Genomic DNA, 17,175 nt, shown 5'->3' on the forward strand with positions numbered 1-17,175 from the left:
CAGAATGTCATTTCCTGGCCTTTTATCCAATGCATCTCTTCTTAGAGCAACTCTCCCGCAGCGGGTCGTTGTGGATGTCAGATACACCAGCTTCTCACATAGGGGACAGCGTTGCCAGATTTGTAAAATCAGAGCAGGTTTTTACTCCAAGTTTAAAGTTTTATTACAGAAAATTAAAAAAAAAAAAAAAAGAAGTCTTTTGTTCTGATTTATGGACATCACAGTAATAGAATTTGTTGTAACTCTCATACAGTATTAGGTTGAAAGATAACAAACCAAATGTGTTACCTGAATTGTGTCGGGCAATATACCCGAGTGCCCAAGCTGCACCTTCTTTCACTCCAGGATCAAAATCTTCCAAGCAAATCACAAGTGCTTCCAGTGCTCCACACTCAACTATTGCCTGAGCTAGCTGTGGAGAATGTTTCCCAACTGCTCTTAGCACAAATGCAGCTGCTTTCTTGTAGAAACGCTATACAAATGAGAAAAAAAAATGCTTTTTACTAACAGTTAGTAGTTCATGGCATAACAGAGCACAGACATGCATAAATTAGGCTTTTTTATAACAGCAATATCTCATTCAGATCCAAATCTGGACCACCAGGCATCACACAAACACTGAGCACACAGTCCTTCCTTGAGACAGCTCATGATCTAAAATGTGCAGCAAGTGCACAAACAAATGGAAAAAAAAATAGAGGGCTAAGAGGATATGGGGAAAAGATAATAGTCGAGATAAGTCTGTTTGTTTAAGTGAGTCGTGAGTGATAAGAGCTACAAAAACAATAGTTCTTCACATATTTAACCAGATTACATAGGTTATGCAGAGCAAGCTCCTAAAACTGATTCTACCCATCTGCAACATCCACAAGACTTCACAGTTTCTAACGTGCATACCCTGGTAACATCGCTATGTGAAAACACTGTTGACAAACAGGAAACCGAGCCACAGAGAATATGATGTAACAAAAGTCTTTAGGAACTGAATCCCCAAATGCCTAAATGCTGCCTAATGCCCCAGCTAAGATCCTGAAAACCCAGACCAGCAGACACTCAGTGTGATAGTCCTCAGCTCTGACCAGGCAACCTGAAAATCTACTCCTGCACGTGTCCAGAAACAGCTCACTTCCAAACAGACCAAGCTTGGCACCTCTGTCGCAACTTCAAGCAAAATCCAAGCACTTGTCTCTGGTTTTCTACTTTTCTGCCTCAGTGCTAATGCATCCTTGCAAAGTACGATGCTGCACACATCATAGGGTTCCACAGAAACTGCAGTGGTGGCTGTGGCTTCTTTTAAAAGCATAATTTAAAAGTCACATTTCACAGCCTTTTGCAATTTCAAAGCTACCTTTAGTATGTGGCAGTGAAGGTTACATTTCTTCCTTGCTATACAGTTTCAAAAGTCAGAATCCAATTCAAGCACTCCTGCCACAACTGCTGGCAGAAAGACCACTCAACCCTCTTGTGATGTCTCCGTGCAGCAATGAGGGCAAGATTCAGCAGGACACAACCAACCTACCACCACTACCCTGTGCTCCTGGCAGCTGGCCTGCCAGCACTGTGGACTAGCTTGGGAGGGCTTCTTCTCCATGCAGCAGCTGGTTTTAATCTTATTCCAAGATGTGTCATTCTCCCCTGCTCTGTACAGGGAGCCTCAGCAGTTAACTATGCTGGACTCCTACTGTCAAGGTGCCCAGAACTTACACAAAGAAAACCCCTCATCCCTTTGAGGTCCAGTCCATAGAGACAAGAGGCCAGGTTAACACTTTTGTGCCTCTTGCCAGGTACCCAAACTCCTTTGAAAAACTTCCCTGAAGCACTACGATGTGGCAGTAGAGGACTGCCTGCAACAGCTCCATGGGTAAATGAAGTGGACTCTGACCAAGCAACAGTGCACACCATGTGCAGACACCTAAACTTCTCCTGCCTCAAAGCACAATGGGCTCATCTAGTCAACAGAGATCTGCCTCTGCCATCCCCTAAACCACATCCAGGCATTGCCGAGCACTTTGATGGCTAATGCTGGCCCAAACACCATTATTTCAGCATGCAAAGAGCAGTCATCCTCTAGAGCTCAAGTGCATGCCCTGTCTCTGCTTAGTTTAGATATAATTCCCTACTGCCATAAACCCAGACTTCTAAGTTAAAGCCTACAAGCAGATACAGTGAACGTAATTTACAAGACAGACATTAAACATCTCTTAGTGGAAGAGAGGTTAAGGGAAACAGTACAGACACAAGCAGACAAACCCCTAACTAGTTTGAGTTACGTTCAGTTTTGCTGAAATAAATGAAGCTAGAATAATTTACACCAGTCTGCATCTGTGCAAATATGGGTACTTTATTTCTGTTAAGTAATTACACTTTTGGCAAAGGAAAACACTTCTTTGTTTTTATTGTTATTGAAAACACATTTGTTTACAAACAAACTGTATTTGAAGGCTCAGTTAGTACATACTGTAAAATTCTGTTTTGCTCAGTTTCACTGACAAAACACTGAGCTGGGATGTGACTCTGGGACTATTCTCCATAAGCCAGCAGAATTAGTATTTGCTGTGTGCTCCGAGAATCAGCTCCTTAAATATCGATGTTGATACACCAGGGGTGAATGGAATGGGAATGTTTCTCGGTTGTTTTTTTTTTCCTTTTTTTCTGTCTATGGGAAGTAACAAACTGCATGCATTGCTAAACTCTGCATGAACTGGATAATGAGTTTCCTTCACTTGCCCTCAGTCACCAAGACATAGTAGGATTTCCATGACCTCACACTAATCTTGCTGCTGCCCCAGCTGATTCTGAATTACAGCCATCTCACAGATGTAGCAACAGCACTGGCAGTAATGTGGAAGAGATAAATCAGGGTACTCAAGCTAATTTAGTGAGTGCTTTGAATTGTAGCAGGGGGGTGGCTTCCAAATTATTTTTTTTTAAAGTTATGTTTCCCTCCTTCTCTTAAAAACATAAATTAACCAAAATGGACATACGTCTGTCTAAGACCTTAATTTTCTTGAAATCAAGGCTTTTCAGACTTTCTGTTGTTGTTTTGATTGGCTGTGTAGGGAATGGCCAGACATGTAAGAAAAAAAGAAAGCAAAGAATACTTGCGTTTGTCTTCCTCAAAAGACTGAAAATGAAAATGCACTTTTCCAAACTATATCTCCATTGAAATTGTAATATCCTTGAAATCTAATAAGCCAAAACTTCAACTCAAGTATGGCTATGGTATCAATGGATTTAACTGTCAGCTGTCTCCTCCATTTGCCAGTCACTAGAAACTGTACTGAAAGTATTTTTTTTTTTTTTAATTAATTCAAGTTAGGAACCACAAACTAGAATACATGGAAAAGCTGAAGGAAAAATGGCAAGAGGGGAGAAGGAGACACCAGGAGATTTATTTGCAATGCAATTGCGTAGTAACATATTTTTTTTAATACAAAGATCAAAACCTGTAGTGTAGTTTCCTGTATCAGTGGTTTGATATTTCTTGTGCTACAGATTTCCAAGTGGTTATGTGTGGAGATATAAACTGAACATCCATAATGAAATATTTACTACGTATTTTACAAGCGTTTGGTATTATTGACAAATCCCAGTCAATTTTCACCACAGCTTTCCAATTGTCTCATTTTTAAGGGGGACTTTTCATAATGTATCACTCAACATTTTAAAACCATAACAATGCCACGAGTGTATTTCTCATAATGCACTTGGAGATAGGATGAGATTTTAAAGTCAAACTTGTTTAAGCTCAAAGTTATACACACCGATTTCTCAGGAGTTCAAGCACGCACACTCTCTGACTTCCACACATTTGCTATGCTAGGAATATCAGCAGACAGCCAATACAGAAGGATTTCCCTTTACCTGTGCAACAGTTTAAACAAAAAATGACTACTTAAGCAAACAACGATGCCTTACATTCTGCTCAGACAAGGAACACACGAGCTGTGGAAGAATGTCTTCCTTCACGACTGCTTCTGCCAGGTCATCGTTAAAATAGGCAAGCCTCCCAAGAGCCAAAGCAGCAGTCTGTTGGATAGTTGGGACCACATCCAGCAAAAGAGGTCTCAGCAAAGATATTACACCTGAGTTACACCAGGAAGAGAAAAGCCCACATGGTAAATGGAAATTTTTCAAATCATTTATTTTAAGCTTTACATCAACTTTACTCATAAAAATCTATTAAATTACTCTTCCAGGTAATGAGAGCTTGTAGGAAACGCAGGTGTTCCACTGAAATGAAGTTGGCACGTGGACAGCACTGCTGAAGCACAGCAGTTTTTCTGCTCATTTTTTCATGGGTAGAAAACAACTGAAATATAAAAAAAAATAAAATCACACATAAAAATATGGTATATTCAAACATATATAAAATACACGTGCTAACAAAGCATGTACAGGAAATCCCATCAGGAGGTTCTGGTGATCTCCCACTGCTACGTCACTCCTCCAGCCTGCCAGAAGAACCTCCACCTTGAATTATCCCAAATTACATTCCATCTATTACAAGCTGCCATTGATTCGAGGGCCAATAGCCATGACGTCTTACACTCCCGATACAAGAATTAAAGTTTGTTGGTGGTGCCATCTTTCTTTCTTCTTTTAATCACATCATAAATATTAATGTGTTTTACTGCAATCCAGAGTTCATCAGTTAAACATGAAAGAATCCTGAGGATGAAACCCTCATGTATCCTGAGGATATTGCAATATACACTCATGTTGTTGAAATTATAGGTGAGGTAAGCAGCCCTGACATGAACCGTTAGCAATTATAGCCCAAAAGAGTGCTTAAAAAGGTAAACGTTTGGCTAACAACAGAAAACAGCAGGTGTAAACTTTCCATTCTTGCCATAAGAGGGAGGAGGTCGCAGTGCAGGTCCTCATGAGTTGTGCATGGACATGTGCCTTGCAGCACTCACCTGTGCTCTGGAAGGGGCACGAGAGGTGAGGTGAGACCATGTGCTGGTAACCAAGGGTTATTCCAGGGAGTGTCAGCGGGGAAAACTGAGAAACTAGGGGCTGAGTGATTGGAAAAATAAAACAGCAAGTGAAATCAAACACATACAGGAAAGCCGATCCCATCATCCCACAGTGATGAACTCTGAGCATGTTGCTACCGCTCAGGAGAAAGGCCCCACTGCTGGATAGGCAGCTCCGTGGAGACACCAGCTCACTGCTCAGCCATGGGAAAATAATTATGCACACAGAATTACACAGGGATATGGAAATGAAAAGATGCCAAATTGGAGACCATCGCTATGTTGCTGTATGAATCTGTTCTGCATTTCATACCCTTCCCTAGAGTAGAACTGGAAAAAACTCAGAAAAAGGCAACAAGGGTGACCAAGGATGAGCACTCTGTACATAGAGGCTATTTCTACAGTTAAACTAAGACTTTTCAGTACAAATATAAGAAAGATACATGCAGGTACATGAAGTATATGATTTGTAAGGTCTGAAAAGAGAAAATTATTTGTATTGCAGTTCTTTGAAAGCAGTGCCTCTCTAAGAGCCAGCCGTATGAATTAATACTGCTGAGCTTTATAACTCAGCCAGAAGGCAATGCTCCACGGAGCTGCAAAAGTGCTACACCAGAACGCCAAACGACTCAGAGCTGCAGTTAAAAACCTCCGTATCAGCTGCCTCAGTTCTTTGCTCTTTCCAGTACATTTGTTTGCATCAGATATGGATTTAGCTGGCTGACCAGGGAAGAAAGCAGGACTTTCCTTCTCAAGGGCTCGTAAGCTACTAAGTCCCACAGCAGAGGGATCACTGCCTAATGGCAGATGACACCTGGAACATCTAGGAGGAGACAACAATGAAACAAGGATAAGTCGAGGGCATTAGTGCAAGTATTAGGCCAAAGGGGTGGAAATTACAGCAAATTTTACCTATAGCATACTTCTGTATAGAAGGGCACCCTGAAAAAGAACAAAAGGAAAAAGTACTCAAGTGGCAGGGTGATTCTCACTGAGAGCATTTATGTTAAGTTAAAACCATATTACTCCCAGTGAAAAGAAAATAATTTAATAGTCAATAGGAGGCTCTAAAGAAGAAGGATGAAGAGTGAGAGTGAAAAACTAACCACGGAGGCTGTGCTGACACTGCTGAGTTTGTTCTAGCAAGGTCAGCGCTGCAAGCAAGCTGTGTGCGGTGGTTGCAGCCTCCCAGGATGTTCGCAGGTCAAAACACCACAGGTCTTGCAGCAACACACAATAAAAGGGAAAGTGAAATGAAACTGTCATGTCTGAATAGCACTAGAGAAGTACCAAAAATGGCCACGGCCATAGCATGCATGAATTGAACATGCACGTAGAGACTATGGAATGAGGACTGTGGTACAGCTGGGGCCCGCTCACACTCCTGTCGAAGTCATGGGGCTGAAAAAGGCCTCCTGTGCAGCAGCAGACAGAAGCTGGTCCTCCAGTACTGTAGGACCAGTGTGAACTCACTGAGCACTTTGCAGGAATCTCTGTTTAGGAATGTGGTCACTGTACAGGTATCCTCTCAGAGAACCTTCCAAGCAGCAGGTATGATCTCAATAGTAAGTTACACTTCATATCAGGATGGACTAAGGCCTTGAAAGGACAAATTAGAAGTGAAATCAAAATCAGAAAGATACTCAAGTTGGTGCCAAAGCCACATATCATCTATGGTGAGCTAATCTTCTAGTAAGTCACCTGCATCCCCTGCAGGAAAGCATCTCCTTGTCCTTCTCCCTCATGCAGGCACACCCAGCCCACAGGCCGCATGCGACCCAGCACAGCTGGCAGCACAGCCCAGATCCATCTGCCCTCACATTTCCATACACTGGCTAAACACAGTCCTGTGAACAAAGAAAAACATGCAGCCATGCTTTCTGTTCCAATAGAGGGATTTGGGAATAGGTTTCAAAACTGCGAGGAAAAAAAAAAAGTTGTTTTTTTTTTTTTTTAATACTTGCAACTGGGAGTTTTCAGATGGATTGTATGGGGCTTCAGGCAGAGATTCAACTCAAAAAACTGACCGTGTCTCTTTACTTTTATAAGACCTCTCTCAACTGAGAAAAACATTCCTCACTTCACAACCGTGCCTTATTGATCAAAAAATCTCTGACAAACAGCTTGAGACCTCACTAAGGATTACAGCCACTGCCATCAAACCAGGGAGTGACGCATTAGTTTCACAAAAGCAAGGTCACATATACCACTAGCTCTTGGTTTTTTGCTTTTTGCTGTTGTTTTAATAAAAAATCTTAAAGATTAAAATAAGTTACATTAGTTACATTCATGAACTATGTTGTATATTTTATGAAGGCTGCTCTGAAAGTAATGCCTCCTATTTTATGATGTTGGCCCACAACACCAGAGGTGGATGGTGGTGGTATGGCAGCAGTGGTGGAACCTTCCCACCAGTATTCCATTACACACTGCTGCCATGTGACAGGTGGCAGCAGAGGGGCAGTTTGACAGAGAGGTGTCTGACATGGAAGTGCATAGGAAGAAAAAGGGTGGAACTGAATTCCTCCACATGAAAAAACATTGCACCCATTGGCATTCATCAATGCTTGCTGAATGTTTATGGAGACCAACAAGTGGATGTGAGCACAGTGAGGCAGTGGGTGGTGCATTTTAGCAGCAATGGCAGTGGGTCATCTCCACTGGTGCATATCGTTAGGAGTACAGCATGCAGGCTCTTGTTCATGGCTGGGGAAAATGCACAGCTAATGGTGATGACTATACTGAAAGATAGTGTTTTATAGCTGAGAATTTGCTCTGTCGAACTGTGTTACTGTGCTCTTGATATCGGTTATGGTTTCCATGGAAATAAATAGGAGGCATTACTTTTGGAGCAACCTTTGTGTATGCAGCCCAGGACAATTCTCGTTCACTCGATGCAGAACAGGCAGGCCAACACGTTGGACACTCCTGTCCTAATGAGTAGCATGATCAGACACCTCCTGAAATTCTTACAGGGACCACATTGTCGGAGTGGTTGGGAATAAAGGCAACATCACAGCGTGCAGTGTTCCGTCCCTAGAAAAGCCAAGGTGGCACATTCAAGGCAGTCTCAAACTTTAGTGACATTTAAACAGAGCAGAGTCAGTTTATAGCAGAGGAACCCATGATCTAGAGCCAGACCTCACTGCATGTTTTTAGCCTGCACAATGTACGTCGTCACTGCAAAAGGTAAAACCACATGCTAGACAGCTTAAATGGACACACACCTTGAGTTGTCCTAAGTATGAGATTTACATGATTTGCATTTTCAAGACTAGCTGATACAGATTTCACTTTTCAGGCTCAAGGCTTTTTAGCACGCTCTAAAATGCTGCCAAGCAGCATGTCTCACCATGACCACTGCCAGTCACTTCCCTGTAGGGTAAAGCACATAAAGCTTGCTGATGACATCTGAGTTTCAGCACAAAGGTCCTACTGCAAATTATTTTAGGTGTTGTAACCGAAAGTGAGGATAGAGACAAAAAGTGGGGTGGGATTTACTATTTGAAGAAAACACTAAAGAAGAGTTGATAGAAGAGTGAATGGATTAAAAAGATCTAGGAAGGAATAGAAACTGTACTGGTTCTCAAGCAGAACGTGTTTTCCCGGAGTGATGTCTGAATATGAGAAAAGACAGTGACCAAATTATTATCATGACAGGAGCTTTGGTGTAACAAGAAAAAAGAAAAATCGATTCTTATTGCTGTACAAGCCTTACTCTGACATCAAACTGAGCACTGAGGGACGTATATAAACCTAGATTATGACTGTGCATTGACCTTAATTAAAAGCTTTACCTCCAATTTCCACATTTTCTAAAACCAGTTTCTTCCCCTGCACTGAGTTGCTATTCATCAGCTCTGAATCTGATCCCTCTGCAAGACCAGCTGCTTGAGAAGTTTTCATTAGATTGTTTTCATTTGCTATTTACATCTTCAGTAAACCAAATATTTCTCTCTGTGGCACTTAGAAGAACAGTTAACTCTGCAAATGTGAGAACCACTGCTTAGCGATGGTCTCCATTAAAACACCCACAGGGAAGCAGAGATGAGCACCTTTCCTTGTACACTTCTGAAGACAGCACTGGAAAGGACCGCTGTGCCCATCTGACAGAGCTGCCTGCCCCAGGGCCTGTGCAGCTGCCTCTGCTGAGCTCCTCCACTTCATCTCCCTCCTGAATGTCCCATCCAGAGCAAAGCCTACCCTTTCTGCTGAAACAGGTCCGTGCCAGGATTCTATCAGCTTTATGAGTTCAATTTGAATATCTGTGAGACTATTGTACAGCAGGAAAATTGATAAGAGCCTTGTAGCAATGTCTTCCTGCCCCTACCACTGACCCACACAAATAGGGCCATGGAGCAGGCACAGTAGCATTAGCGCCCGAAATTATAGGAGAGCTCTTTGGTCACCTTCTGTAGGAGCCTTTTGTGACAGAAGTAGGGAATTCATTAAGTCTAATTCAAAGGCAGCAGCAACACGGAGTTAACTAGAAAATAAAGCGTTTAGACTGTTAGACTGGATTTGTTTTGGAAGAGTTCCCACCAGCAACTCAGAAACAAGGTAGCAGAGAATTACTGCCAAATACTCTCTCTTGCACCACATAACCTTGCCTGACCTCGGGCAAGGACTGATTCCCCTTTCCATCCTCGGTTTCCCACTCAGAATTGTTTCAAAGAATGTCACACTTGGGAGCTGAATCACCCTTAACACGCTCCTCAAGTGGAGCTGTTGTGCCCAGGCCTGATGCACTTCCTTTCAGCAAGCAAGAGCTGGCAGCTGCCTATCTGGAAAGGAGGTAGGAAAAAAAGAAAAAGGCACACTCGGGGCAGCAGCAGATTCCAAGTTTTTTTCATTCCAAGTTTCCAGGCAAACAGTTACTACTCTGGAGATAGCAGACTTTATTTGGGCTGGTTTGGTTTTGTTGTTGTTGTTGCTGTTGTTTGGGGGGTGATACATGAAAGTCAGTCAGAATCCTCAGACTCTCTTTCCCTCATGAAATTTGAATAATCACAGGTCAGAGAAAAGCAAAAAGACTCCATGTCGTTGGATAGGATAAATAAATCAGAACAGCCTTTTCTTACCAATAAGGATGCCTATAACAACCCAAAGCTCTGGGAATGCAGCTTTTAAAACCCACAGCCAGTGGAATAGCTCTGGGGCTGGGAGAGCACAACCTCCCGCAGCACCTTCCCTCAGCTGCAAAGGAACGAGGCCATGAAGGAGGAGGAGCCCTGCCACAGCCCAAAGGTTTGCCACAGTGCCCTCCTCTGCAGTGACATTTCGGAAGTTGGCTCCCACAGCCCTGAAGGCCGGCCAGCAAGTAGGCATGGCTGAGGAACAGAAAATTGCAAGAAATCTGCCCAAGGCATTCAAAATACAACCCTGGCAGAAATGAGAGGGAAGGCCGGGTGTGCACGATGCCAGCAACCAAAATCCCAGGCTCCTTGACCACATGGGTATGGCTGTCTTTCTCCACACCTCAGACTTAGCCTTCTCTATGACCCCCGCAGCCCCCAGAAAGGCAAAGAGCTGACCTGATAAGTATCTTTAAGGTCAAAGACTAAATTGCTGAACTAAAGCTGTTTCTTAATTACAGTAATACTCTTAAATAACTTAGACATCGAAAGCAAAGATCCCATCATAAGCTCCAATGCAAAAATAAATAAATACTTAATTCAGACTATGGGGGAATACAAAAAAATGAACATACATGAATTATACAAGTCTTAATCCGATGCATTTATTAAAGCTGAAAAGTAAACATTTCCATTAAAATAATATTAATGGAACGATTTGCAGTGTTTTACCTGCCAAGGCAGATGAAGAAAACAGAATTAGGCCCTCGGGGACCACCAGCCTTCAAAACATACTGGAACCAGTTCAGATGTTCTCCTGACATTTCTAAAAGACCAAAAGCTGCCTGAATCTCAGCGCAAGAAGGAGAGCTCAGGTTCATCTGCCACTGTAACTGACATGGTCAGCTTCTCGCAGAGGAGACAGCACTCAACATGGCATTCCAGTACCAAACGTGATGAGCTGCAGCTGCCAGAGGAATAGGTTTATTCCTAAAGAATATGTTTAAATGTGTTCCTGACAGAGTAGCTTCTCCCAACAGGATCCCTCCAGAAATGAGATCTGAGAAAAGAATTGCCTGTTACTGTTCCAAGCTTACATTTACCAAACAGAAAACGTTTAGGAGTTCTAGAAAAGAATTTTCTCCCAGCAACCGATCAATTCAACATTCAAAGGACAAATCTTGCAGTTAATATTCATAGCAGTATTTAAGCTATGAACCAAATCAAAACTGAACCAAATCAAAACAGCAGAAACGGAGAGTTGTTGAAAAGGAACAGGAGCAAGTCCTCCAAAAGGAACTGCTCTGGTTGTTCCTTGCACAGGGAGGTGAAGAACGGCACTAACGTGTTTCTGTCTTGTGCAGTGCTACCTTGATACCAGAGATACCTCCACAACGAACCAAACGGTCTCAAACCTTTATTTCTTTTTCATGAGATACTCAGTATTTGTCAAAGGGACTGTTAAAAATGGAACCGAATGTTTATTCCTTGAGCACTGATCTTTCGCAGTTGCCAGCGTGAGTTTTGGCTATGCCAGAAATACAAGCCAACAACACAAACGTAGTGTACAGCACATTTTAAGGGCTCGGTTTTGTCCGAATTCAAATCACTGTGAGCTGCCTTCTGCTTCTGCTGGGAGAAACCTAAGCCCTGACAACCCCTGAGATCCAACAGGACAACCCCTCCAAGTGCCCCAGGCTCCCACAGCCAACGGAAAAGGACAGCAGGCAAAAACTTCCTGCACGCTCTTAAAACAGCGAGCTTCCCAAAGAATAATTAACTTCCTTTAGCAGAATATTACATTAGCCCCCCAGCTCATTTATATATGGATTTCGACAGAGATACGTGTGGAGATGGACACTTCTCTTTCTCAAGTTGCTGCCATGGAGCGACCTGCTGGTCACAGCAGCACCTCACCATTCATGTTGGCTCTTTCTGACAGCACGCAAACACTTGTCACTTAGAGCAAGGTTTGAAGCCTGTTCCTAGCATATCCAGAGCAGATCAGGATAACGGTTATCATTTTAATTGTAATTTCAATTATAAGTTTTAAAAGCATAGGTTGGGGGGAGAGAGTAAAATGTTTGCGGGCCTCAAATAAGTACTAATAGGAAAGACTGTATTTGCAGACATTTCCCTCTCTTCTAGCAACTAAAAATCGATTCCAACCCTATGGGAAAGCAGCTCAGTACCGGGGTGTTGCTTTCCATCCTCCTTGGCTCACAGAAGCACATTCACACACCGTGACCCCAGCGTGGATCCTTATGCAGAGCAAGGCACAGTCTCAGGCCTCTCACTGACCATTTCCTCCTCACAGCAACAAGGCAGTGCTAAGGAAAGCTGCCCACTGGGCTACAAATGACTATTTTAAGTGCGTGCAATACAATGGAAGTAAAATTAGCTCGGCACTTCGACTGCTTTCTTAAAATAGACATTTTCTGCATTTTTTAAATGCTGTAAGAGCTGCATCTGAAAGGGAGCTCTATCTGCAAGCAAAGCACAACTACAGGTGGGCACGGAGAGGCTGCTTCTTACCAGTCAGTCCTAAACGACACTGCCCCTATGGCTGAGACGTCCCTTCGGTAAAGGTGGGTAATTTGTGTAAATTACAGCAGCGGCACAAAAATACGAAAAAGAATAAAGAAGAAGAAGAAGAAAAGCAGATGAAACAGATGAAAAAGCAAGGAAAAGGAGCGGCACAGCGAGGCGCCCCAGCAGGCCCACGTAAACGGCTCCGTAACCACGAGATCCTCAGCAAAACCACTTTCACTGCAAGCCGTGTTCCCGGCAGCCGAAAGGTGGACGTACGCCCGGCACTGCTTTTCTTCGTGCGTTTTCCTGCTCCCCCCGCGCCTCCGCCGATGCCGGCAGCTGTACGGGATGCGGGACGCAACCCTACAAACCCAGGCGGGGCAAACCGAAGCGCCGCCGATTCCCCAGCACGGCTCGGTAAGCCAAGCGCAGCCCTTCCCGAGCCGTCGGTCAGCCCTCTCATCACTGACCGCTCCTTCTGCCCCGCTCGCTCAGGAAGCCGCGGGCAGCCCCGGCCGCCCTCCGCACAGCCGCCCTTTGGACGCGGGCACTCGCGGCAGCGCGGCGCTCAGCGGAGCCGCCCGCACCGCCCGCACCGGGACGGCCGCGCTGCGCTCCGTCAGCGGCACCGCCGTGCCGGGATCCCGCGGTGCGGGCCTGACGCGGGGCTGCGGCCGAGGCGCGGGGAAGCAGAAGAAGCGGAGCGGGCTGAGAAAGTTTCCTTGAAGCAAAACGGCGCGGCGACGCCGCGGCCGGACGGCGGACCCCGAAATAAAACGCGTAATACGGCTGCGGCCCCGGGAGAAGCGCCGAGAGCCGCGCCGGGGGCCCCGCGGCCGCCCCCCGCGCCCCGCCCCGCGCCGTACCTGCGTCCCGCAGCGTCCCGATGTTCTGCGGCCTCGCCGACAGCTCGGCCACCGCCTGCACGAAGTGCGTCCGGGCGCGCTGGTACTGCTCGAACACTGCGGGCGGCAGCGCGGGGGCCGCGGGTGAGCGGCCGAGCTCCCGCCCGGCCCCGGCCCCGCCGCCCCGGCCCCGGCCTACCTTGCAGGACCTGCCGCTGGCTCATGGCGGAGACCGCGCGCCCGCGCAGGGCCGCGCTGTGTACTCGTCGCCCCGGCAACCGGGCGGGCGGAAGCGGCGCGGGGGGCGGGGCCTAACCGCTGCTTGTGACGTCATCGCCCCTCCCGCCGCGCCCCGCCCCGCCCCCGCCCCGTCCCGGCGCGGTGCGCGGAGCTGCGGACGGAGCGCGGAGTCCCGCGGGGCCGGGCCGGGGTCAGCCGCCGCCCTCGCTGCTGCGGGTGCCGCCGCTCCAGGGGGGGGAAAAGAAGGGAAAAGCGGGGCGGCGGCAGCACCCCGTGCTTCTCGCGGGGTCCTTTCGGTTCTCTTTCTTTCTTCTTTCTTTTTTTTCTTTTCCTCTTTCCCTCCGCCCGTTGCCGCCACTCCGGGGCCCCGCGGAGCCGCCCCGGCCGAGCTGCGGGCTGCGGACGGCGCCGCGCCGAGCGGCCCCCGCCGACACCGGCCCGAGCTCCCGAGGGCGGCCGCCGGGACCCCGCGGGCCTCGTGCTGCTCCGGCGGGGCTCGGAGCGGGCCGACCCCGAGGGGCCGCCCCGTGCGGTGGGTAATGGGGAAAAGTTGTGCCGCGCGGCTCCGAGCCGGGAGGGAAAAATCATTGGAGAAGTCCGGAGGAGCGCAAGAAAGTCGCCGAAGTTTTAACCCCCAAAACCCGGCTGCGCTCGGCGGTGCGCGCACGGGATCCGGGCCGGAGCCGCAGAAAAGGCCCCGCGCTGCCCGCCGCCTTTAACGCCGACGTCGCTCCCCGGGAGCGAACGAACGGAGCGGGCGCGGGGAGACGAGGCGGGTGGGACGGGACCGGCGGGGCCGTTGGTCGCAAAAATATTCGGGGAAATGATCGCCGCGCGGAGTCGGGAAGGGAGCGGCTGCCGAACACGTTGCCGTGCGCTTATTTCTGTTCTGAAGTAAGTCGAATTAAAAAAAATAAATAAACAAACGGTGACGAACGGCTCGCGGGGTTATTTGCCAAAAGCGGCCGCGCCGATCGCCGATCGATTCGTTTCTCCGTTTAACTGAAGCCGACGCTCGGAGCAGCGCAGCCCCGCACCGCGCGGGGCCGTTGCGTGGCCGCAGCAGCGCACGGAGCGGATGGCACCGCGGGGGCAAACGCGGCTGCGGAAACGTCCCCGCAGTTCTCGCAAAAGTACCGAGAACGGAAAATCAGTGATGGCGGTGACGTCGCCGTGAGCGGCCGCGTCGGCTTCAGAAATAAACAGGGACCGGGGGAACGGCCGCCAAATGTCCCGCTCGGTACCGCGTGCCCGCTTTCTGGCGGCCGTGCCTTACCCTCGCCTTTGATTCCTCGGGAAAAGCGGCCGGAGGGCGCCGGGACGCGGCTTTTTTCCCCGGCCCGGTGGACGGTAAAAGTATTCGTGGGGCTCCGGAGGGCCGGGGCGCGGGGCGGTGGCACGGCCGGGGGTGTTCCGCGCCTGTCGCCTCTCAGCTGACGCCCCCCGACAGCCCGTGCCCGGCGGTACCGCGGTGCGGCCGCTCCTATTACGGCACCGGCAGAAAGAAGGCGACGTGTCCCGCCGCACCTCACGGCGGCTGCGGGATGTCCCCTCGGGGTGTCCTCACGGGGTGTTCCCACGGAGTGTCCCCGTCGGGCAGATCGTTCCGTCTCTGAGCACAGATAGGTTTGCAAAAATGAGATTTTAAGGCGTGCCGGGGAAAGGTCGGCGCGCACAGCCATGGGGTTTCCCCCCGCGGTTCGGGGTTCGGGTGCTAGGCTTGCTGAATGGGGGGTCACGAATGATCTGACTGTAGGGGAATGAGACGCTCCATCGCTGAGCGAAGGGTGTGCAGCCCGGGATAGGTCTTACACTACAAGAGAAATATTTGAACCGTTGCAAGAAATGATTTAATTTTCCAGCCCAGGTCGGCTTTGTCATGACCAACCCGGCTCCGGGAGGCACTCCATCGGGTTGTCCCGCAGCTCCCTCAGCTACCGCGGTTCCTCACGGCTCCCGGCGGCTCTCGGTGTCCCGCGGTCCCACCCCTCGCTCCCGGCAGCGGGTTCCATTTGTGGGACCCTCCTACGGAACGAAGTGGTTCTGTGGGGCGAAGGCATCGACGTCGGGGCACTGGGAAGAGGACATCTCTTTTTTCCTCACCGAAGAGGACATCAGCATTTGTCGCGGTTCCACCACCGCACGGCTCCTGCCGGTGGGGAGCGACGCGTCGCCACCGCGGTGGGCAAAGGCAGAACAAAAACGATGAGAGAGAAATAGATGGGAAATGGGCAGAGTGTTTCGGGTTGCCTGCGGGATGGGGCCAGGAAATGCCAACTGCTGGGGCTCAGCCCTTTTACCACCTGCGAATGGTTGCACCTCTGGTTTCCTGCGGAACCGCCCGCTCCCGCGCAGCACCATCAAAATACTAACAATAATAATACTAGATAAATATTTTTAGACGGTCCAAAACCGAAAGCCGGAGCCGCGTTTGTTCGGGCAGCGGAAAGGAACGAGCTCTCCCTTCGTGTCCACCGCTGGGTCTACGGGTGCGGACCGCGCGCTGCCTGCACCTCCCCACGGAGTCCCACGGTCGCTTCGCCCACCCCAGCCCCGGGCTGCGGCCGCGGGCAGCTCGCAAACGAACGGGGGAAGCGCAAAATCCGCGCGACGCCCGGCGCCCGCCCCGTCCGCCAGCCCCACCGTTGTCCCCGCGGCTGGAAGGTGGGGACCCTCCGGCGACGTGCCGGTGTGCGGGAGAAGGTGGAACGAGAGGCACCGGCAGCAAAACGAGCTGCAAATCTCTGTCGTGTGGTTGCCACTAGCAACAAACCAGCTGCACAGCCTGCGAGCCCCGAGCACCTAGCGCGGAGGTGGCGAGGGAAAGGCCGGCGCGGGGGCGTCGGGCTCTGCGGTCGCCTCGCGAGAGGAAACGGGGCGCCCCGCTGCCGGGTGCGCGGTGCTGCGCGGGTCCTGCGCGGGTCCCGTTCGAATCCGGCGGAGCGCGGGGGAAGTTCCGCAGGCGCGAGGCGGGAGAGCTGCGCAGGCGCAAAATGGCCTCTGCCCGGGCGGAGGCCGCGCTCCGCTCCGCTCCGCGTCGGCGGAGATGCGGCCGCCCCGTTACGGCCGGTAGCGGCCCCGCCGGCGCGAAGCGGAGCGGTGCGCGGCCGCCTCCCGCCCCGTCTGCGCGGCCCCAGGGGCGGCCTCCTTCCGTCCGCGGTCCCGAGGCTGTGCCCGCTCCGTGCCGCCCCGCCGCTCCTGCTCGCCCTTCATTCTTCTTCTTGTTATTGTTGTTTATTATCTCCGCGGTTGTAAAACAAACGGGGCTCCGGAGAGATCGTGAAAAAGAAAGTTGGTAGTAAAATGAAGGAAATCCGTTTCAAGTACCCAGAGTAGAAGCGAGGACGTTAAAAATTAACAGCGGAAACAGGAAACACTTGGCTGGGTAAACATTGTCTCCGAATTTCACCCTCTGAACGTCGGGAGGGCGTGAGGTGCCGCCGCCGCAGCGGGCTGAGAGCGGTGCGGTTCACGGATGGGAAGTGCGGCAGTTCCGCGGGC

The 17,175-nt window shown here is 49.3% G+C and overlaps 1 protein-coding gene and 1 non-coding gene across 9 annotated transcripts in view; both read right to left on the reverse strand.

Annotated features, from left to right (window-relative positions):
* SPAG6 (sperm associated antigen 6) overlaps window positions 1-16,881 on the reverse strand; it is a 38,594-nt gene extending 21,713 nt beyond the window's left edge. For 2 of the 8 annotated variants that reach the window (XM_040680805.2, NM_001199586.2), the window contains exons 1-4: window positions 13,634-13,722; window positions 13,456-13,551; window positions 3,919-4,085; window positions 289-472 (exon numbers count right to left, since the gene is read on the reverse strand). In XM_040680805.2, the coding sequence (XP_040536739.1) occupies window positions 289-472; window positions 3,919-4,085; window positions 13,456-13,551; window positions 13,634-13,658 (472 nt within the window). In that variant the 5' untranslated portion in view covers window positions 13,659-13,722. Of the gene's footprint in view, window positions 1-288; window positions 473-3,918; window positions 4,086-4,191; window positions 8,818-13,455; window positions 13,552-13,633; window positions 13,723-14,950 lie in introns of those variants that run through there. The other 6 variants (XM_040680802.2, XM_025147182.3, XM_046921928.1 and 3 more) reach the window with 5 other exon arrangements.
* On the reverse strand, window positions 10,150-10,210 carry MIR12240 (microRNA mir-12240). Its single transcript, NR_162002.1, has one exon. It is a non-coding gene; the product is annotated as a microRNA mir-12240 (primary transcript).
* Window positions 16,882-17,175: the final 294 nt, after the last annotated feature.

This window comes from Gallus gallus, chromosome 2 (genome assembly GCF_016699485.2).
Source record: "Gallus gallus isolate bGalGal1 chromosome 2, bGalGal1.mat.broiler.GRCg7b, whole genome shotgun sequence".
In the NCBI taxonomy this organism is placed as follows: domain Eukaryota; kingdom Metazoa; phylum Chordata; class Aves; order Galliformes; family Phasianidae; genus Gallus; species Gallus gallus.